This window comes from Notolepis coatsorum, assembly GCF_963971535.1.
Source record: "Notolepis coatsorum genome assembly, chromosome: 17".
Lineage (NCBI taxonomy): Eukaryota > Metazoa > Chordata > Actinopteri > Aulopiformes > Paralepididae > Notolepis > Notolepis coatsorum.
Window position 1 is genome coordinate 37,642,952 of NC_140181.1, and position 16,075 is coordinate 37,659,026.

Genomic DNA, 16,075 nt, shown 5'->3' on the forward strand with positions numbered 1-16,075 from the left:
CGTTCAGTACCTTACCCACCTTCACCACGAGTCAACGTGCAGTGAAGTGAGCAACCTTGCGTCTAACAGAGCATTGAGAACCACGTGCGAATAGTTTAGTAAAGTAACGTCGAGTTCGACCTAATCTAATGTGAAGTAAATAGTCGTTCATTTATTGTATATCGTGCGGCCACAGTTCGTTCGTGTGTAGCATTACCCAGCGGTTCGTCGTGTCTTTAGCTAGTGTACTTAGCCAGGGTGTGTGGCCTAAATACGTCGCCCACACCCGAGGAGTCCTAGGCGGAGAACCGTTGGACATGTACACAGGAGAATCGGCGTTGGCGATTGCAGAACCATTACTGGTTGGATTATATTGATTTGGAACATGGTACCCGGAGAAGAGCATCGTTGATTTCCACTGTCGTTTGGGATTCAACCTCGTGAGGATTACAACTCGGGCCGGCCTCGTGGACGGAGGCTGGCTAGCTGTCATCAATGCTGTCGAGCATTTGGATTACAATTATTACTTTGCTGCTGATCAAGGGAGTTTACAAGGACCGACTCCTGTACCTGGAGTCTCTTTATTCCTCATTGAATCAGACTGAGTACCCGAACATTCCTCTACCCTCCAGGCCTTACACCCCCGGAGGGAACCCATTGTCTCCAGGCGGTACCAGTGTTGCCCTATATAGTTGCTACTATACGACAGGTGGTGTCAACTTAGACCCATCGTAGGATTCCTGCTATTCTTAGTGACTCATGCTATTGACTGACTTTACGTATATTCTTCGCCATACAAGCGCGACCCTAATTCTCATTCTGTAACCTAATGTTGCCTAATAATAATAAATTACCCTCAAATACTATTTCTTTGTCAATGCCGTGTTCTTGTGGGTGTTCACCATCTATATTTGATGTACTGTCTGGCCAGTAATTAAAGTACATAACTAGCAGTGGTTTAATCTATCACAATCTTTAATACAGTCAGGGTTTTGTAACCCCTCAGTTACAGGTAGGGTAGTTAGTGTAGGTAGGTTAGTCAGGGTTAGGGTTAGTAGGTAGGGTAGTTAGTGTAGGTAGGTTAGTTAGGGTTAGTAGCTAGGTAGGTAGGGAGGATGCGTCCCTGTGCCTCAAATAGATCCGCTATCAGCTCTATCTTTAATCCTTCAAAATGTTCAGTTGCTATCGCTATCAGCTCTATTTTTAATCCTTCAAAATGTTCAGTTGCTATCGCTATCAGCTCTATCTTTAATCTTTCAAAATGTTCAGTTGCAATCGCATGCACTTATCTGCGTTTCACTACGCATATGTGTGCATGCTTACCAACTCTTCGCCTGTTTTACTGCAACACTACTATCACCGACATCTAAGAAGGGAGATCCCCCCTTGAATGGCCCTTCTAAGGTTTCTCTCCTCCACATTGCCTGTGGTGCATTTTTTCCTATTGCTAGGTTTTAGTGAGTTTTTCCTTACCTTCGCGTGGGGTATGTCTGGGAGTGTTGCATTTTATTTTGCATTTATTTAAAAAAAAAATTTACTTTATGGTGTTCTTGTTTTGTTCTTGACTTATTTTGATGTTTCTTCTAGACTTGTTTAAAGAAGACGTGTCCGGCCCCTGGGGACATTAACGTGTGTTGTCGGGCCTTACAAATAAATTTGATTTGATTTGAGTTAGTCAGGGTAGTAGTTAGTGTAGGTACGTTGGTTAGGGTTAGTGTTAGTAGGTAGGTTAGTCAGGGTTAGAGTTAGTAGGTAGGTTAGTCAGGGTAGTAGTTAGTAAGGATGGGAATCGAGAACTGTCCGATTCCTGTAATCGCATGCCTCCGTGACTATCGATTCCTCTTAACGATACCATGTTTTTCCGACAGTTGCGCATTTTAAAACAATAACGTTAGCGCCACGCATGCAGCCCTAGCAGACTATTTGATTCCTTGACTAGGAAAACCTAAAGGGCTCAAAATCGCACTGTTTTTATGTGCAGTGAAAAGTGAAAGTGCTTTGCATCCTAGACTAGTCATTCACTAACGTTAGCGGCTAGCTAGCTAAATAGCCATGCTCATGATGACAGAACACTGAGCTGGCACGGGTGGGGGCTCTCAGGGGAGGGAGCCGTCTCTCTCTGTGTGTGTGTGTGTGTGTGTGTGTGTGTGTGTGTGTGTGTGTGTGTGTGTGTGCACGCGCGTGCGACATCAGAGGAGATAGAAGCCTCAGAATTTCGGTAGGTGAATTGCTTTCCTAGATGTCATGTTACTTATGTGTCAGTTATGTTTTTTACTTTTAACCTTTATTTATACAGGTAGGTTATTGATAACAAATTCTCTTTTGCAATAACAACCTGTTGAATGCAACTACAGTTCAATAGATTAAATTAGTTTAAGAGAATCTCAAATACATTAATTTAATAAATTTTTTACAGTTTTTGTATTTTTCTGACATGGGGGTTCAACAATAAATGACAATCAGAAATGTCAAGTTGCATGTTGTTATTCTAACCAGCTTAGTTCTGTTGCATTTCCAATTTATTAATGTAAATTATAAATTGACCAGGAATCGATAAAGAATCGGATCGATAAGTAGAATCGATAATGGAATCGTATCGATAAAATCTTCCCATCCCTAGTAGTTAGTGTAGGTAGGTTAGTTAGGGTTAGTAGGTAGTAGGGATGACCTCGATAGTCGAATAATCGATCTAAAGGAGCCATAGTCGACTGCCAACCTCTTAGTCGAATGCAAAGAATTTATAAAAAGATCATAATTTGTTTGTATACCGGTATATATATATATTTTTTTTTTTACCATCATTCTTTCCAAAAGCAAAGAGGCCTTAAGCGTGGCTAACGCTAATGGCGCACATACCTGCGAGGCTAACTGCCTAAGAAAAAGGGCACAGAGGCACTGAAAGAGGATTTCACACACTAGACATATCAAGATGTATCCATCAGTGGACCAATTGCATGCTTTCGCAGAGGACAAGAAGCCTTCAGTCAACTTCTTCAGACATTAAACACCCCCCACAGCCCAAATGGAATGATCCCCTCCCCCAAAAAATTATTGCATCCGGGATAGTCGACTATCGGCAAATTTCGGCCAATCAAAGTCGACTATACAAATCCTTAGTCGGGGACAGGCCTAGTAGGTAGGTTAGTCAGGGTAGTAGTTAGTGTAGGTAGGTTAGTCAGGGTTAGGGTTAGTAGGTAGGTTAGAGTTAGTAGGTAGGTTAGTCAGGGTTAGTGTTAGTAGGTAGGTTAGTCAGGGTTAGAGTTAGTAGGTAGGTTAATCAGGGTTAGTGTTAGTAGGTAGGTTAGTCAGGGTTAGTAGGTAGGTTGGTTAGTAGGTAGGTTAGTCAGGGTTAGTGTTAGTAGGTAGGTTAGTCAGGGTTAGTGTTAGTAGGTAGGTTAGTCAGGGTTAGTAGGTAGGTTGGTTAGTAGGTACGTTAGTCAGGGTTAGTGTTAGTCTTACATATAGCAGGGCTGGTGTCCTACATAGGCTGACAGGTCAGTAAGTTGTCCCGTCAGCAGCTGTTGTCCGTGGACCGTTAGCCTCGTCCCTCCTGAGACCGGACCTTTATCAGGCACTAGAGCAAGCAGCTGGGGGTCCTGCACAGATATATACACAAATATAGCTATAATATATATTAACTTATTATCATTATTATTTATTATCTTAGTAGAACCAGAGGTGTGGCCAGCAGAAAAAAACGAAAAATGTAAATAAAGTGCAGTATCAAGCGGGGAAGTCGCGGTTTGACAACATTACATTATGTAATACCACTTTAGGTTTGTCAGGGGCCAGACTTATATATGATATAAATGTGTGTGTGTGTGTGTGTGTGTGTGTGTTACCTGGTAGGTGAATGTCTGTGTAGATCTCCCAGGTAGGGTTCCCGTTCCAACGGTAACCAGCACTGGCCCCTCCCTCTGCTCATTGCTGGGCTGTAACTCACACACTATCCTACACACATGTACGCACACATGCACGCACGCACACACAGGCACACACACACACACACACACACACACACACACACACACACACACACACACACACACACACACACACACACACACACACACACACACACACACACACACACACACACACACACACACACACACACACACAGTCAAGAATACCAACAGACAGGTAACAGGAGTTTATAATATATAAAAGGCATACAGTTGGCAATGTGGCAGTACGTGTGTGTGGTACCTGGTAGATATCATGTATCTGTTTGGGAGGGGTAGACACCGGACCCCCGACACACTCACTCCACCAACTACATCCTGGTATTTCATGCCCAGGTTGGAGCCACTGATGGTCACTAGGATCCCTCCTTCTAATGGACCAGTTACTGGAACCACCTGGACTCAGGACATATTTATATTTAATATAGGGTAATTAATTAGGTAAATAATGATACATATAATTAGGGTAAATATAAATATAATGGAAAACAGTTCATATTCATATTTGACACTAGAACAGTCCATATTAATATTTAACACTAGCACAGTTCATATTCATATTTAACACTAGAACAGTCCATATTCATATTTATCATTAGGACAGTCCATATTCATATTTAACATTATAACAGTTCATATTCATATTTGACACTAGAACAGTCCATATTCATATTTATCATTATGACAGTCCATATTCATATTTAACATTATAACGGCCCATATTCATATTTAACACTAGAACAGTCCATATTCATATTTAACACTAGAACAGTCCATATTAATAATTCAACTAGTACAGGGGTAGTTGACCAGACTAGGACAAGTTCTAACCTGTGTGATTTGTGGGGGTGGACATGTGTCCACTGGCCCACTGGAACATGATTGGTTGTAGACACAGGCAGGGGTGGGACTTCCAGAGCACCAGACACAACCATACTCTGCTGGCACCGCCCTGCACTGGGAGCAGTCTGACTGGCCAGCTGAGCAGTCATACAGATGCACTGGAAGATAGAGAAAACAGATTCAGCTTCTGTTCTTCACAACATTCTGATACATCTTTACAACATTCTGTTATGTCTTTATAACATTATGTTATGACTTTATAACATTCTCTTGTGTCTTCATAACATTCTGTTATGCGTTTTTATAACATTCTGTTATCTCTTTATAAAGTTATTTTATGTATGTATAACATTCTCTTGTGTCTTCATAACATTCTGTTATGCGTTTTTATAACATTCTGTTATCTCTTTATAAAGTTATTTTATGTATGTATAACATTCTCTTGTGTCTTCATAACATTCTGTTATGTGTTTTTATAACATTCTGTTATGTCTTTATAAAGTAATTTTATGTATGTATAACATTCTCTTGTGTCTTTATAACATTCTCTTATGTATTTATAACATTCTGTTATGAGTCTTCATAACATTATGTTACGTGTATTTATAACATTCTATTATGAGTCTTCATAAAATAATGCTATGTGTCTGTATAACATTCTATTATATTTGTATAACATTCTCTTGTCTTTATAACATTCTGTTATGCATCTTTATAACATTCTCGTGTTGTTATAACATTTTCTTATGTCTTCATAACATTCTGTTATGTGCCTTTATAACATTCTCTTATGTCTTTATAACATTATGTTATGTGGCAACAGTGGCTCAGGAGGTAGATCAGTCGCCTGGTAGTCAGAAGGTTCCCGGTTAAATTCCCCGGGCAGCGTGTCGATGTGTCCTTGAGCAAGACACTTAACACTTTAACTGCCACACACGAGATATCTCGGGTTTCCAATAGTTATGTTGAAAGCCACTCACGAGATTTCTCTGATTTTTTTTAAATTTTTTTTTTTGCGATCTGAAATCATATTGCATCACGCGAGCCTACCCGAGTATACCCGAGCACCGCCGCCGATCATATGTGCAAAAAAGCGCCCCCTATCGTCTCCCAGATGACATAAGGGATTTTGGAATGGACTCAATGAAAATGGATGGGGAAAAAAATCCGGTACTCCACATTTTCCAGTCCACTGATCCAGCCGGGGTTACCACAGTTCATTCTGGAGCCTCTCAGCCCCGCGGAATCATGTACTGCACTGTATACACGTTGGATCCATACACTTATCGGTTTTTTCGAATGGTGATCAGGAATTGGAATATACCAGTTGGATACCATCTGATGTCAGGTAAGGAATCTATGTTATCAGTGTTAGGATAATCAGACAAATCTTGATGAAGATATGGGCTGTTTTGTGAAATGGGCTCTTTCGGTTTCACTGGAAAAGTCCAAGAGGAAATGAACACGCCGATTATCCGTGCGCGGCGCAAATGTGCTTGCGTGCACGTATAATATTGACCATCTAGCGTTTATTTGAAAACGATTCATAAATAGGCCGACGAATATCGACGTTCTGGAATATTCCAGTAAAAGACTATTATCACAGAATGGTCTAGAATGAACTGTTTTTTATTTAAAAACGGGTGCTTTTCAAAATGCTCTGAAACGGAAATGAAGCGATAAAAAACCAATCTGCCTTGACAGCACTGACTGGCAAATAGTCTTTGATAAGCGACGGGCAGATTAGACACATAGCCATAATTTAAAACATAGATTAGGCGATATTAACGTTAACATTGAAGTGGACCGTGGCATCGAGGGGGTAAAAAGGAAAACCCGGTGTGGCACTCAAAGTGTTAACCCCTAATTGCTCCTGATGTGCAGGTTGGCACCTTGCATGGTTGCCTCCGCCATCGGTGTCTGAGTGAATGTGAGGAACAAGATTGTAAAGCGCTTTGGATAAAAGCGCTATATAAATGCACCATTTAAATTTTTTATTTATGAGTCTTTATAACATTCTGTTATGTATCTTTATAACATTCTCTTATTCTGTTATAGGTATTTATAACATTCTGTTGAGTCTTTATAATATTATCTTGTGTCGTTATAACATTCTGTTGTGTCTTTATGTGTTTATAACATTCTGTTATTCATCTTAATAACAATCTGTTATTCGTCTTTATAACATTATTTTTATGTACTTTCGAGAGAGTGGCATTTTTTTTATCCACTTTTTCTCCTCTTTTTCAATTTTTCTCCCATCCCAATTACCCGCTGTGCCAATTCTCCCCTCCCCTGTCTTGAACGTTGCTCGCATATGTCCCCCACTGGCCGGTTGTAGGGAGGATAGAAGCCTTGCATCATGTAGGGCGGCTACGTGGCGTAGTGGGCAAGGCGCTCGCCACGAATGACGGAGACGCTGGGCTTGCCTGTTCGAGCCCAGCGCTCCACATTGCTTTCAGTTTAGCTGGTCGTTCATACTAATACACATTGGCCGTATTAGGGGGTGGGAAACTGATGGGTGGGGATCGGGCGTTGTGGACAGCGACTCCTACAGGTTGGTTGGTGCGCCTGCGCAGTAGAATCAGGAAGTGTCGGGGGCAGCGTGAGCCTCCCACGTGTTACTCCTCGCCACTGAGAGATCGAGCTGTGCAGGTGACTGCTGTTACCTCAAGTACCGGAGGGGACTTGTGCTATGCATGACTTAGTCCACATTGCAGCCGGCTTGTGGGAGGCAAGAAACAGCGTTCGTGACAGGGGAGGGTTGAATTGGATGATACGAAATTGGGATGGGAGAAAATATAGAAAATGGGAGAAAAAGTGAAAAAAAAAAAAAAAAGCCTTGCATCACGTGTCCCCTCCGATACACGAGGAGGCAGCCTGTCACATATTTTCACCTGCCAGCGCGGACTCTCAGTGGCGAGGTGTAACGTGTGGGAGGCTCACACTACCCCCGCCATTTCCTGTCTCTGCTGTGCAGGCGCCCCAACCGACCTGTAGGGGTCGCTGTCCACAACGTCCAGATTACCACCCATCGACTTCCACCCACTAACTCTGCCAAATCAGTTAGTATGACGACTGGCCCAAGCCGGAGGCAACGCCGATAGCCGGAGTCGAACCCGGTGTCTCTTGCGTTGGTGACGAGCGCAATGTCCGCTGCGCCACCCAGCCGCCTTAGAGAGTGGACATTTATGTTTTTCTACCAGCTAATGATTATAAACATGACAATGGTTCCAAAGCCCACCTGGCACAGCTTGACCCAAGCATGTACTAACTAAGCATGTAGTGAACTAGTCCAACAGCTTGACCTAAGCATGTAATAAGCATGTAGTGAACTAGTCCAACAGCTTGACCTAAGCATGTAGTGAACTAGTCCAACAGCTTGACCTAAGCATGTAGTGAACTAGTCCAACATCTTGACCTAAGCATGTAATAAGCATGTAGGGAAGTTTTCTATCAAGGCATTGATGTGTGTACCCATGACTGCAAAATGGTGGCCCCCATATACTATACAATTAGGCTACATCAAAATGTATTTCTTCATTTGTAAGACAGATTTATCAATTGTACCATGATTATTTGAGTGGCAAATATAAATAGATGAATAGAATTTGAATGATCTCTTTGACTTCTAGTATTGCCATTCACTTTTAAAGGAAATGATCAGAAATCAATGGTTGGAAGACTTTGACTAATCTGATTATTTTGTTTTGTAAAAACACACAAACACATGCTGATGCTTACGTCTCAGATTGGGCAGTGTATCGATGCGTAACGAGCCTCTCTTCCTCCTCAAGTAGACTACAGCTGAGTACTGGAGATGACTGACTGGGTACTGGAACTAGAGAGAGAGAGAGAGAGAAGGGGGGGTACAGAGAGAGAGAGAGAGAGAGAGAGAGAGAGAGAGAGAGAAGGGGGGGTACAGAGAGAGAGAGAAGGGGGGGGGGGAGAGAGAGAGAGAGAGAGAGAGAGAGAGAGAGAGAGAGAGAGAAAGATGAGTTGGTTAATTAAAATGATATTATGTACAATATCTTTGTGTGTGTATGTGTACGCGCACAGAGATGCTCACAAGTCATTTTATGCAAGTCCAAGTCAAGTCTAACATTTTTGGGCACAAGTCTAAGTCACGCCTCAAGTCTCTTTCTGGAATAATAAGTGTTTAAGCTGCTGTTAGAAATAACCGCTGTGAACATTATTTATGATATATTATGTATTTTATTATTTCTAGGGAATGCACTTTGTTTTTCATGTTGATTATCTCTAATCTATCTATTACAACACTCTGGGCTCACTTCGCAGAATGTCTTCCACTCTCTGTATCGAACTGAGACTCTGTGGCCACAGAAATAAAACGATGTTCTTTTTATACAATTTGACTCATCTGATTTTCTACAGTTATAATAATAATAATACATTCGATTTATAGTGCACTCTATATTTGGAAACCAAATCTCAGAGTGCTACAGAGTAAAAACAGACTTTAAAAACATAGGCAATTAAAAAACAAGACATAAAAGCATAAAAAAAGGGATAAAACACACAAGGCATGTATAAAAAGGTTAAAACTAAGGGAAGGCTTACGTGAAGAAGTATGTTTTAAGTTCTCTTTTAAAGGAAGCAGTGGTCTGTGGTGCTCTGAGGTAGTCAGGGAGGGCATTCCATACTGTCTTGGCTTATTTAAAATATTCCACAACAATAACATAGTGCTGTAATTTCATTTTCTAATAAATATGCATGATCAAGTTCAACAACGTGCTTTTATTTTGATATTCCTTATTTCCACATTGAAATACATTAACTCAATGGAGAACCAAACCCGAGATAAATCGGGTTAACTCGCCATGCGTTGGGCGCCAGACTCGAGATTTCTCGGGTATTGGTAGTTTATTCCTTTATTCGATATTTGTATTCATTATTCATCCAGGGACCTTGGTGTTACCATAGAGAATGGGTCTGAGGTCGCCAAAATGTAATACCGGCCGCATCCAGCTAGATGGCGGTATCAAGCACCCTTTGTAACCTTGTATCTTGGCCTGTGTAACGGCCAAATGTCTTCGGTCTCACTTTTCCTTGTTTGATCCATGTTGTGGTGGGTTATGCCGTGGGCCAAATGGACATTGGATGTACCAGATGGCGATCAAACAATTGGAATATTATTAAGGACGATCTGACGTACATTTTTGCTTGATCCTGCAATGCTTTTATACCGATCGGGCTGATAAGCGTTTTTAGTAGAGCTGGGCCGTTAACGGCGTTAACGTGCTGCGTTAACGCTATACTAGTATCGCGCGATAATATAATTAACGCATTAATCTTAAAAAAACAAAAACAAAAAAAAAATACTTTATTTACCCAGGGTAGGTTCGCTGAGCACAGATGTTCTTTTTCAGGAACGCCCTGCTTCACATTCACACAGTTCCATTCACACCTGGGAGCTGCCCAGTACAACCACAGTTGACACCATTGGCCACTGAGCAACTCCACTGGAGCAGTTGATTCAAGCCATGTCACATAGTTCAAGTTTGAAATGATTCTTTCTGTTTTGCTCCTGAGAGTGCTAGATACTGTACTGTACTGGTTATATTATTTATTTGTGTTAACTTCTGAATAAAACAACTTCAAATAAAACAGTCTGTAATGCATTTTGGAAACGGTAGATGGGCTCATGGTGTAATGGGCCACCTGGCCTGAGAAACATAAGGAGGAAAGAAAAAGTAAGGACTTACTTCTGGTCATTATTTGGGTAGAACACACATTTTGAATGCCTTCGGCAGGTTTTTTTTTTTTTTTTTTTAGTCATTTTAATCTAGATTAATCTAGATTAAATCCAGGATTGCAGATAGATTAATCTAGATTAAAAAAAATTAATCTATGCCCACCTCTAGTTTTTAGTGTTCAATACGAATGCCGTTACTGACAATCAAATAATCAGAAACGACCCCCCACCCCCTTTATATATAAATAAAATAATAAATTGCGATAATTTTTTTTTTGCAATTTGATAATTGCATCATTCCAAATCGATTAATCGTTCAGCCCTATATGTTAGTGTGTATTACCTGGTGGGCGGAGAAGATGAAGGTGTGTATGTTAGTGTGTATTACCTGGTGGGCAGAGCAGGTGAAGGTGTGTATGTTAGTGTGTATTACCTGGTGGGCGGAGCAGATGAAGGTGTGTATGTTAGTGTGTATTACCTGGTGAGCAGAGCAGGTGAAGGTGTGTATGTTAGTGTGTATTACCTGGTGGGCGGAGCAGGTGAAGATGTGTATGTTCTGTCTTTTCTCTCCAGTAGCAGACAGGATGAACTGGTTCCCCTCTATCTCCACCACACACTCATACTCAGACTCTGAGTCCTGAAAACATAGAGATCAAATCATTCATATGTATTATGTATTACGGTATGTAGTCAGTCAGTCAGTCAGTCAGTCAGTCAGTCAGTCAGTCAGTCAGTCAGTCAGTCAGTCAGTCAGTCAGTCAGTCAGTCAGTCAGTCAGTCAGTCAGTCAGTCAGTCAGTCAGTCAGTCAGTTTCCCTGTGCCTCATTTAATCATCTTCAACTAACAGCTTTAACCTACTAACTATTCTTTCTTTTTCAGCAATGTGGACCTTCATCTTGGCTACCATTTCACAGCGTTTTGGTTGTAGCATGCAGGGGGATTTGGAGATGGTAGCTTTTCCCCCCTCCCACTCAATTGATTGACTTCCAGTCGATGCACAGCAGGGCTCAAGCATCATGCTTTCATTTTGCACTCTCAGACAGACCATTCTCAATAATCAATGCGTATATATCACCTGGGCTGATTCCACAGTGTTCAGCTTGCTTTACCAATCATCTATCACTGGCTAAGGTAAGTATCACCAGGTGCTTTCACCCTGCACTCCACGTCTTGCTGCTGGAGGTTCCACAGCCCATTAGCTCAACATTCTCACATGGTTTCAACCTGCACTTGGTCACTGCGACCTGGCGCTCTAAATCATTATCACACAATGTCACCTGCATTGCCATTGCGGTTTTTAGTAACTCAAATTGTTTAGATTGCGACACATTATGCACGATTATCATCCAGTTGGCTTATCATGCCTCATCACCATAATGTTCCTAACATGTTTGCTTTTTCAGATTAGTCTCTGGAGACATACCTTTGTCTCCAGGAGAACTCTGAATCAGTGTCAGGGGGAAAACTGGCCACGTGGTCTCCATTCATAAGTACATTCTCATATGGACCCCCACTATGGCTAATTCAAAGGCTGTGTTTGTTCACATTATCAGTAAGGCTGTCAAAGTTAACACCCAATTCTTTTAACGTTACTAGAGAGAGAGAGAGAGAGAGAGAGAGAGAGAGAGAGAGAGAGAGAGAGAGAGAGAGAGAGAGAGAGAGAGAGAGAGAGAGAGAGAGAAGAGAGAGAGAGAGAGAGAGAGAGAGAGAGAGGGGGGTGAGAGAGATGAGGAAGGGGCAAGGGAGAAAGAGAGCTGGGAGAGTGTGTGTGAGAGAGAGGGGGGGGGGGGCGGGGGGGGGGGGGTGGGGTGAGTCCTCAGCCCTTGTGTGGGTGAATGTAACAAGTTCCTAACGTTTTCATTCCCCTATTATTTCATGCACACTTTATTCATTGTTTTAAATTATTATTTTCTTTTAACACATTGATTGCCATCCATTAACCCCATGTAAACGTAGTTGTAGTTTTTAGAGCTAAACCTATATTTTATAGTATAGCTATGGGTCTAATAACGCCGTTGAGTGTCAGTGAGTTGCTTCCAGTTAACGTGCACATTTTTTCATCCGTACATTTCCGTTTTATACCGTTTTTAATATGAATATAGTTTGGGATACTAATAAATTTCGCCGCAGGGGGCATAATCCCACGGGACAATGCATTGGTAACTTGTTTCAAATGACAATATATACCCCTGTGAATATTATTGCACGGATCGAAATATGGGCGCACGCGTGGGAGCATGCTATGCGAGTGGAGACAGTGATATGCGAGTGGAGAAGCTCCTGCCCCGCGCACGGTCGGGAGGTTGTGTGTAAATGCGCGTGTGTTTCCCCGAGAGAGAGAAGCTCCTGCCCCGCGCGAGGTCGGGAGGTTGTGTGTAAATGCGTGTGTTTCCCCGAGAGAGAGAAGCTCTCGCACGTCAACCCGTTTGAGGAAGTGTCGGTATTTCCACTCGCTCTGTTGTTGAGCGAATGGTTGCGCTACAACCATAGAGGGGCCGTTATTATGCAGATGAGAATTGTTGGACGTCCAAGATACGCTAAGTTTCAGATGACTCAGTTCAGTGAGGGAGAATATTGTGAGATGTGAATTGGAAGAATGCGCCAAAATGAGATTTAGAGACATAGACTCCATTAATATGAACCCACATAGCTAGAAAACAATGCTAAACACTGGAAAAGGCCATTTATAAGATAGTTCCCCTTTAAGTTATTTTGTGCATCACTCTGTTTTGAATTTGATGCAAATCTTCAATGCATGAGGGTCATCCTTTTGTGTTAAATGGCTGCATAAAGCAAGCATTTGTTGACTCTCATGTTGATAAGAGTATTAAAACTTGAAAAAGATCCGTTTAAGGTCGATTTAGAACAGATAAAAAATATGCGATTAACTCATTCTGCGCCATTGCTTAATGCGCGAGAGGGCGCTAGAAAGCCACCGCTTTAATCAATGGGGGGACTGCGAGATTTGCGAGTGCTTAAAATATATCTTAAATTATAGCTATGGGTCTAATACACCCGTCGATTATCAGTGAGTTACTTCCAGTCAACATGTACAAAACGGATTGTTTTTTCATCGGTACATTTCCGTTTTATACCGTTTTGAATATGAGTATAGTTTTGGTGATTCTTAGTAATTCCAGGAAAAGACGCGATAATAGCCCTTTAGTGGAATACACTAAACACGTAATTTTTCGCCTGATTATCGAATCTTCCTGAAATCAACGCTAGATCATCATTATTATCCTTCCTCATGCAAGAATGAAAAGAGCCCTGGACCGCGGGGCTCCCCCGGCACCTCCTCCCACCCAACGGCACACAGCCACACACACAGAGACAGCTTCGATCGGGGTAGAAAGACATATCAGATCAACGCAAGCTTTTATATATAATGTTCTTATCTGGTATCTGATGTAATGCAAAAGAAATAATCCAATTATCTGATCGCCATTCCAAATACTGCTTGTGGAGGTCCGTCGCACATTACCGAGCGTTATATATAGTTTGGGATACTAATAAATTTCGCCGCTCGGATCGTCCCAGAAAAGAAACTACACCATTCCTAATGGAGTGCAATACCAGCTGGAAGGCGTAGGCGGCGGTATTTGCCCTTTTGCGAGCTCAGACCCATTCCCAATGATAACATCAGGCTGGATGGATGAAAATGAATGGATATCGCTAATAAAAGAAATAACGATTAAAACCCGACTATACTCGTGATTGACCCTGAACGGTCGGCTAGTTAACCCGACTATCATCGGGTCTGGCGCTGAATGAGTTAATCAGATTAAATATTTGTATCGATTGACAGCCTTATCAGTAATCAATACTCTGCGTGAGCATCATTAGCAGGCTTTCATGCCGTCTATCGCCAGCTTCATTCATCCATCATGTTGCCATGTCTTTAGAAGAACAGCATCCTACAGGAACCTACGTATTTGATCACAGATCCAAGAGATTCTCTCTCCTCCAGACTCAATATGGTACATTGGGTCATTATACACCTTTCTCATGGACCTTTTATCTCCTCCCTAAATTGCATTTGTATCGTGACATTTGTCAATCATTAATTGCAATCGACACCACATGCACTCAGTAGGCTATGTGTCCTATACTCGTATTGCTCCCGCTTGCTCCTGCTTTCTCGAATTCCAAACTGCACGATTCTACCTGGCTGTTTTTGCACAGTGGCATTCCGCCAGCATATCGATTAATTTACAGCGTCCGCCTTTCCGATTATCATTTGAATCAAATGTAGCCTATTCATTATTCCACGTTGGCCGGTGCCTGGCAGAACGTCAACTTTCAAATATTGTATTGAAATAAAGCTTGTTTAAATTTCGTAAGGTTAGTCTCTCCTGATTGCAATGGTTTGTACACCGTTTATATGGCAACATAATAGAGAAATAGGGAGATATCTTGTGTTACTTACAGAGTAAAGCTCCATGTTTGTAGCCAGCAGCATCAGGGAGGTGGAAACGCCCATGGGAACCAGACCTGTCCCCTGTAGAGAGACGACCACTGGACAGGAGGTGGGGCCTGAACTGGGAAATGACTGCTCCTATGGACATTAAGGTTAAGAGACATTCTGCTGATTTTCTATTGTTCTGTTGTGAGGAGGCCATGTGATAATCACATATAAAACTAATCAACTTGTTCTGTTGTGAGGAGGACAAGTTAATCAAGCTATGCATTAAAACATTTCCTCACAGCAAATCCTTTAGTCACATTCATATTATGCTGTTAGAACAGTTCTAAGTTTGTAGCTTAAGTATTTAATGAGACATTTAACGTCAATTTCGCCAATGTCATCTGCTTTCCACCGGGAAATGTGAATGTGAAATGCGTATTATAAGCTGATAGATGTAAGTGTGGTATAATTATGTCCTCATGTAAATATATCCCCCTCCCTGTGTTCCCTTTACCTGTGCCCCCCCCCCCTCTCTGTGGAATAAGACACTCCCCTCCCCTGTGTCCCCATTACCTGTACCCCCCCCCCCAAACCTGTACCCCCTCCCCCCCATCTGACCTATCAAATGGGACCACACACCCCCTTTGTTGAACTATAAAGGGCTCTTCCCGACCACAATAAGGGTCTTACCTGGGTAATTTCAGCTGATCACCTGGGGCGAGAGCCTCAGCCATTCTCTCTATGTATTCTATCTGCTTGGTTAATAAACCTTGTTATTATCCAAGCCTCGGTTGACTGAGACATTCTTCATCAGGATATCCACAAATATCCCACAATTGGCGTCTACGAACTTGTGACGGACTTTTTGCGTCCTCCCGGCGTGCTGTATCATTCAACTATACAGAGAAAAGTGAGTATAATAGGATGGTCGACCAAAAATGTATGGAAGGAATTCAAATCTTCCCGCTTTTCTCTGTGCCAGGTGAATATTACAGAATGTTGTCAAATATTGAGACCATGGCTGAGTAGGAATAATGTGCATTAATATATCTGATCTGTATTGAGAATCGTTACCAGGGCGCGCGTGCACCTGGGTCCTTATCAGGAGGTTCTGAAAGGATGGGTTATATGTGCTAGTCCCAAAAAGTTTAGGCACAATGGTTG

At 42.0% G+C, this 16,075-nt stretch overlaps 1 protein-coding gene across 1 annotated transcript in view; it reads right to left on the reverse strand.

The window, feature by feature from the left end:
- The window catches only part of plxnb3 (plexin B3), a 248,172-nt gene that overhangs the window by 37,073 nt on the left and 195,024 nt on the right, over positions 1 to 16,075 (reverse strand). Inside the window, exons 12-18 of the mRNA XM_084333745.1 lie at positions 14,933 to 15,061; positions 11,027 to 11,140; positions 8,532 to 8,628; positions 4,776 to 4,945; positions 4,189 to 4,340; positions 3,822 to 3,930; positions 3,439 to 3,575 (exon numbers count right to left, since the gene is read on the reverse strand). Coding sequence (XP_084189871.1) covers positions 3,439 to 3,575; positions 3,822 to 3,930; positions 4,189 to 4,340; positions 4,776 to 4,945; positions 8,532 to 8,628; positions 11,027 to 11,140; positions 14,933 to 15,061 — 908 coding nt within the window. The remainder of the gene's footprint in view (positions 1 to 3,438; positions 3,576 to 3,821; positions 3,931 to 4,188; positions 4,341 to 4,775; positions 4,946 to 8,531; positions 8,629 to 11,026; positions 11,141 to 14,932; positions 15,062 to 16,075) is intronic.